The sequence below is a fragment of the Megalops cyprinoides genome, chromosome 5 (genome assembly GCF_013368585.1).
Source record: "Megalops cyprinoides isolate fMegCyp1 chromosome 5, fMegCyp1.pri, whole genome shotgun sequence".
Taxonomy (NCBI): Eukaryota; Metazoa; Chordata; class Actinopteri; order Elopiformes; family Megalopidae; genus Megalops; species Megalops cyprinoides.
In genome coordinates this window covers 41,564,533-41,571,630 of record NC_050587.1, presented here as the reverse complement: position 1 = coordinate 41,571,630, position 7,098 = coordinate 41,564,533, and the positions used below count along the sequence as shown (strand labels likewise).

Genomic DNA, 7,098 nt, shown 5'->3' with positions numbered 1-7,098 from the left:
GCAGCAGTGCATTATTGGTAAGTGAGGATGAAGGAGGGGACGTTACAGTGAACATACAGAGGAACTGCCTTAATAACACCAAGAGCAACAAACATGCTTCCTTTCAGGTCTGCGTCTATGGCAGTGTGTGCTAAGCTACTCTGCTGTTATATGCATATTGTACATTGTTAGCTGCAGTTGTAGCAGTGTGGGGTATCAGTGTGGGGCTGCATTCACAGTGTCCCTGCAGTGTGCTGGGACAGACAGTGCCACATGGTGGTGGTCTGGCTCTGGTGCAGCCTGACTGGTCTTCGTCAGCTTTGGTCCTGCCCTCCTGTACCTACTGAACTGATAACAGTTCTACTGAAACACTGGCTCAGTTCAGCAGGAACAGGAGTCTGGCACCACTAACCAGTCTATGCCACGCAACCACGCCTCTACTGACCTATGAGTTTATATACCCAACCAGGACTCTACTGACCTATGAGTTTATATACCCAACCAGGACTCTACTGACCTATGAGTATATATACCCAACCAGGACCCTACTGACCTACGAGTGTATATACCCAACCAGGACTCCTCTGACCAAGGAGTCTATATACCTGCCCTGGAGTCTGCAGCATATACCTGCCCAAGAGTCTATAGACTAGACCAGGGGGTCATGATTAACTTTTTCTCTTGAATTTTCTGTATTTTTTGTAAGATAAAGTGAGGCTGCCAGTGGCTGCTACTGAGGCTGTAACTCCTCCCACAGCAATGCAGCTGTAGCTCCTCCCACAGCGATGCAGCTGTAGCTCCTCCCACAGCGATGCACCTGTAGCTCCTCCTACAGTGAGGCAGCTGTAGCTCCTCCCACAGCAATGTAGCTGCAGCTCCTCCCACAGCGATGCAGCTGTAGCTCCTCCCACAGTGATGCACCTGTAGCTCCTCCTACAGTGAGGCAGCTGTAGCTCCTCCCACAGCAATGTAGCTGTAGCTCTTCCCATAGCAATACATCTGCAGCTCCTCCCACAGCGATGCAGCTGTTGCTCAGAGCAGAGCAGCTTTTCTCGCATGTCTGGATGCTCCACATGGGCATGTATGAAAGATGTGCTGTCAAACTCCAATAAATCAGTGCTCTTTAAAAGGAGAGTAAAGGAGATGATAAAAATGATTTTATTCTCTGTTTTCTGAACCCACGACACATTACAGGTGATAAATTGAGTTGAAACTCCAGGGAATGTGTGTTTATAATAACACACATGGCTTGTGGGTGTCAGACTGAACTGAAGCGTTTTATGAGTAACAGCAGTCCTATCCTTCACCTTGGCTGAACCCTGCGTGTCTGTGTGTGTTTAGTCTATACTGAGGCCCAGTGCTGAGAGAAGCCACATCGTCCACCACCGGCTCCACAAGCTGCATGCATGCAAGGTAAGAGAGAGGAAACCATCCTCAGAGATCAGCAGGACAGAGAGAGGAAACCATCCTCAGAGATCAGCAGGACAGAGAGAGGAGACCATCCCCAGAGATCAGCAGGACAGAGAGAGGAGATCATCCCCAGAGATCAGCAGGACAGAGAGAGGAGAGACCACACAACCGGGTGTGCTTTCCTGGATACATGTGATAACAACCCAGAACTAAATGTAAACAGCCACTCTGTGCCTCAGGAATGAGGGGAGCATCATTTGTCTGGTTTTTATTCTGTTTTACATGTGATAATGACATCACAAAAAGGCAAATATTATGTTTCAGCATTCAACTCTCAGCCGCTTCAGCTGTGATTGAAATCTGAATCAAAATATGCAATACAGTCTGAGACAGCATGCCATCTGCCATGTAATAAAGGTATCAGATCATTTCTCACCATTAGCTTGCTGCTTGTTATAGCAGCGGCTCATGAAAAGCAAATGTGAAGTCTTTTGTTTGACCATAAACCTAACCTTAAGCCTAACCTATTCCTTACCCCCATCCCACACACACCCTACCCCTGTCTCACCTGTAACGGATATCACACCTCACCACCTGTGCTGATAACTGCATCAGAGCAGCAGGTGAGCTGCAGTCAGGTTACACTGCATACAGCTGACGCCACCCGGGGCTGCCTGGGATATCTGTGAGGTCATGCAGGGGTCATCGCCAAGACAGCCTTCCAGGGTGTGGAGAAGCAGAAGGGTGGAAGGCCAGCAGCACCTGGAAACACTGAGGATGAGGAGTGACGAAGATCATCCAGAAAACTCCACCACAAAATAAAACCAACAAAAGCAAGGCCCTCGCAGCCAGCTGTGGTCTCTGAGAAAGCAGAGAGGAATCTGGCATTCATTCAGAGGGCTGTGGAAAACACTACATTCTGCAGAATTTCATATCTAAACCTACTGTGTGTCTGTGAGCACCAGGCAGACCTCCCACAGGCTCAGGGAAGGCCAAGTTTCCCTCCCGTTTCATCCTACAACTTTGTACTGACTGTCTGTGACTGATGCTGTTTGTGGGAGGAGACGTGTGTTTGCAGGAGAGCCTCTGAGACCTTTATACAGCAACAGATAAAAAAACAGCCTTTCACTCAGTCACAGCACCGTCATCAGGAGCAAGGACTCAACTGACTTCGTTTTCAGAGGCGCTGATACAGCAGACCCACACTGCCCTCTAGTGGTCAGTACCGGGTAGGGAGCGCACAGCAGGAGCGTGTTTTACCGTGAACTCCCGCGCATGAGAGTAAGTTGCAGCCTGTTTTTTTTTTTCAAGGGCTGAAATTTATGCAATATGACTTTGCTGTGTCCAGTGCTATTAGTATATTCGATTTTCATTTTTAAGCACCCAAAATGATTGCAGTACGTATGTTTTTATCGATTATATAATTTTTTGGTCCTACTTAAATCAAACAGGTTGGGGGCGGGGATTCCGCCGGGTTTTAAGTCCGGTCACAGGCGGAGGTCCCACCCGCACCTGAGCGCAGTTAAATCCATCACTGTGCGGAATGTTCGCACCCATGCGCGTCTGAGCTCCCGCATCGCAGACGCTTTGGCCCGGGCTTCAGGAATCCCTGCTTCTGCAGTTGTGTTGCTTTTTGAGATGGGAGTGTTGGACGAACTGGCCACCACGCAGGACAGCGGCTTTGGGTGCGCCATAACGAACCGCTTCGATCGGCTTCTGGATGACGAGGCCGACCCGTTTGACCTCCTTCGTGAGGCCCAGGCGGAGAAGCATAAGAAGAAAAAGAAAGAGGAGCCGAAGAAAGCTGGCGTCGCCAAACCGGGGAAAAAGGAATCCCAGAAAGACAGGAAGGTTCCCCTCCCCGCCGGCGGAGGAGATGCGGGTAAAATCCGGTTAAAAGAGGAACGGGTTTGACAATTCACGAGAGAACTGAAGCATGAACTGATATTTAATGTTTCATATAGTTGCATGTCGGGGATTAGTCGTTGCACGCGTTATGAGAGTTGACCTGGTATAAACTGGTGAAAAAGTGTTGTCTGCAATGAATGGTCCTCTGCGATACTAATTATCAAATGACTTGGTATTGTGAGCGCTAGGCGAGTCGTCCCTTCAGAGTAACGCCATGGGGAGGCGTGCTTTCAGGTGTTTCACGTTTTTACGCAAGTGGAGTTCGCTTTTTAACAAAGCGCGCTTGCATCAGTTTGGTTTGAAGCTCCGGTTAATAAACTACTGCCGCATTTTATGAGCGAAAACGCATTCTATCCCCTAATCGAGCTAGCCTGTGTATGCCCATGATTGACCACACGGTGTGCAGCATTGTTTGAACATTTACGACAGTAACGTTGCGGCAGGAGGCGCAGTGGCGCTGCTTCTCCGTAGCCTGCTGGCGGCGCAGTCTTTGCGGGTGCGCAGAGCTCGCCGCTGTTAGCCGCCTGCTCGGGTTGTGCTGTCATTTCACTGCAACAAAAGTCGTTGCACCTTAAAATGAATCTCCTGCCATGCCATTCATCTGTAGTGAAATTCATTTTAATAAGCAAACTGCAGTTTTTTGGTGTGATTAAATATTTCCAGCATGTGTGTATCCAAGTGAGAACTGCAGGTAGTGACTGCATCAATCCGTGCCCTCAGGGGAAAGTGTATTTGGAGCCATACGGTATTCGTAGTGACTCCATGCTCAAAATGACGATATTGAACTCCAAAATGTGTGTGGAAAATTTGCTTTTTGCTTTTGACAGAGTGGCTGTCACGGGGGCGGCGTTCTGTGTGTATGTACTGAGCTGAAGCTGTGCGTTATGGCTACGGCCTAGCGGACAGGGCTTAATTTCGGTGATGCTGCTGGTTTCCAGGTCAGAAGCTGGCTCCTCGTGTGGGACAGAGTGAGGAGAGGAGAGTGGTCTTCCAGGAACGGCGCTACAACGAGATGGAGACCCCTCTGGAGTACTCCATCGAAAGGTAGGTTCTGCAGGCCCCGTGAGTCGAATGGCGATGCGTTGCACTGCTGTCAGTCTCAACATGACTGTAATGTGTGTGTTACCTTTTAACATTTTTCCATTTTCTCTCAAAAGCTGCTTGTCCAGGTCGTGGCCTTTAATGCTAAGCTGAGTGTGCATCTGGCAGCTGCTGTTGTGGGTTGAAGTGATGTTTTCATCCTGTTCAGATTTTTGTTCACATGAATCTGATCATATGGCTGAAACATGTAAACAAGAAAAACTAATGTTTCATAAGTGAACGGTGTGCTCTCATCTCTGTCTGCTGGTTGGTGCCCCTGCCTTGGGGGCATACAGTGGCCCCCTTCCTCTCCTCTGCAGTGAGCAGGCCGTGTGTAGGGGCTGACCCCCCCCCCCCTCTCTCTCTCTCCCCTTCAGGCCCCAGGAGCAGCTGGACCGCAGTGGAAGGGGGGGCCGTGGAGCCCAGCGAGGCCGGCCGGGGCGAGGGGGGGTGTACCCCCGGAATACGGATGCTGGTGATCAGAGGCGGAAGAGGGAGTTTGACCGGCACAGTGGGAGTGTGAGAACGTGCGTCTTACTCAGACTAAGCTGAGATCTGCCCCTCTGCAGAGAAATGCTGCTGTGACCGTCTGTCTGTCTGCTTCAGGGGAGTCCGACCTGAAGAGAAGAGGGGGGGAAACGGCTCCCACAACTGGGGCTCCATGAAGGACCAGCTGAGGTAGGAGCCAAGCCAAGCAGAGGGTCAGGGTTAGCGATGATGATGATGATGATGATGATGAAGCTGTCTGGTTTCAGTGCTGTGGGAGATGGGAGTCCACATGAGGAAGGCGGCGACTCTGAGGAGGTGCAGGAGGCTGTGGAGGTGGATGGAGAGCCCTGGTGAGAGATGCCTCCTGGCCACCCTGTGAGCTGCACTGAGTAGCGAGCAGCATAGCATGCCCGGCCGACTCTCCCCGCTAACACTCTCTCTCTGCGCTCTCAGTGCCCCAGAGGGAGACGGAGAGGCTGTTGTGGAGGTTGCTGTGGAGATGTCTCTGGACGAGTGGAAGGCATTGCAGGAACAAAGTCGCCCAAAGACCGAGTTCAACCTGCGCAAAGCTGATGCCAGTATGCCGTCCAAAGCTGTGGTTATCCATCAGTCACGACACACAGAGGTCAGCCTTTCCCTGTGCACATGTCTGTCCTGCCTCCATCACTTCAGCCTGCGCTGTGCCGTCCTCCAGCTGAAGCCTTTACTCTGAGTTTCGCCCTGTCATGTCAGTCCGGCCTGACTGTGGTCTGTGCTGTTAGGACATGAGCGATGGTCTCCAGGAGGATGAGGAGGATGGCCACTACTTCCGCCGACCAGCCAATGACATCACCTGCAAGGTGGAGATCAACTTCGGCTGCCTGGATCGGCCCATGCGGGGGGGAAGGGGCCGAGGTGGGCGGGGCCGAGTTGGCCCCGCCTCCCACCTGGAGACCGCTCCCCAGCTACATGCAGAAGCGGTATGTGTAACTCCTGTGCAGCCCTGTTGTAATAGTGAAACTGGGTGCCCTGCTCTGCAGCGCCCTCCCCTGGCCTGGCTGACTGCACCGACGCAACGCTTCAGAGACGCATCACATCACCGCTGCAGAGTGACGGCTGTTTCTCCTTTCCTGTTTCAGGTCCAGATTCTGGCGCCGAACCCTGACGACCCTGAGGACTTCCCCGCGCTGACGGCGGGCGGGCCCTGAGGGGGAGGGGCTACCTGATTGGATCGGCGGGGGGCTCACTGCTCAGGGGATTGTGGGCATGTTGGCTACAGCAGTTAAAATGGACGGTTTGGTTCATAACTCCCTCACGACTGTTTCTCTGAGGTGATATCTGCTTTCATTATATTGCAGTTGAAAGTGTTGTGGGAATGAAATGTGACCTGTGGAGAGAAATAAAAGCAATGCACTATAGACCCTGCGTTTCTGGCATGTCTGAGTGTGATGGCTGTAAGTTGGAGTGACGCTGTTCTGAAGGGCATTGGTCGGCTCTGCTGTTCTGTAAGTGTGTGTGGGTGGCTGTTAACTTTCAGAATCACCTGGATTCATTTATACGCCACTGAAAGCTCAGCTTGCTGATGCAGCCTCTGACCTACTATAGTATTGCCCCCAGATTTGTCATTTGCGAGTCAGTTGCCACTGTGCTTCAGTGGATCTTTTGGGCTGATTATCTAACTGGGCAGTAGATAAGTGGTAGTCTTGTACCTCTCTAAAACTGCTTCAGAATTTAATTTTTTCAGAATTCCTCACTTTGTAATAAAATCAGCAGTTTGTTTTCATATGTGAAGTGAGTCGTTTATCTTCCACAGAATGCATGTGCGTTCCTGTTAGCCTCAGTTTTGGGAAAATCCCGTCCTGCAGCAGTGACCTGCACTGTAAGGCTGGGGGCAGTGCTCTCATGCAGTTTAACTGAAGCTTTAAGCAGATCTTTAGCCTGGGGCCGTTATGCTATCCACCAATCGGCTGCTCCTCAGTCGAATCAGAAACTGGGACAGTCTGAATCCCCACTCTTCTCTTGCCACATTTGAGTAGAATACGAGTCTTTAAACACTCTTCTCCTGTAGCTGAGGCTATGCAGGCTGTGCAATCCTGTTAAGATTGTGGTGACCAGCAGAGGGTGCTGTTGGACCAGTTTCAATCTGAAGTCCCAACCGCCATAACACAGGGAGAACCCACTAAACTGTATTCACTCAGATAAGTTTCATAGGTAGCAGGCATAATTTCTCAGATAAAAAGCTGGCCCTTTGTC

At 50.9% G+C, this 7,098-nt stretch overlaps 1 protein-coding gene across 1 annotated transcript; it reads left to right on the top strand.

Moving 5' to 3' along the window:
- The first annotated feature begins 3,027 nt into the window (after positions 1-3,027).
- Positions 3,028-6,094, top strand: zgc:103482 (uncharacterized protein LOC450001 homolog). The gene is made up of 8 exons (XM_036530019.1): positions 3,028-3,271; positions 4,236-4,341; positions 4,755-4,904; positions 4,984-5,055; positions 5,133-5,216; positions 5,320-5,491; positions 5,628-5,825; positions 5,991-6,094. The coding sequence occupies exons 1-8, from the start codon at positions 3,028-3,030 to the stop codon at positions 6,051-6,053; spliced, it is 1,089 nt and encodes a 362-aa protein (XP_036385912.1). The 3' UTR covers positions 6,054-6,094.
- Positions 6,095-7,098: the final 1,004 nt, after the last annotated feature.

Bases quoted from the DNA above. Each gene is read 5' to 3' on its own strand.
- zgc:103482 (XM_036530019.1), top strand. From the start codon at position 3,028: ATGGGAGTGTTGGACGAACTGGCCACCACGCAGGACAGCGGCTTTGGG. The intron at 4,342-4,754 runs GTAGGTTCTGCA...TCTCCCCTTCAG, and splicing joins CTGGAGTACTCCATCGAAAG to GCCCCAGGAGCAGCTGGACC. The intron at 5,492-5,627 runs GTCAGCCTTTCC...CTGTGCTGTTAG, and splicing joins ATCAGTCACGACACACAGAG to GACATGAGCGATGGTCTCCA.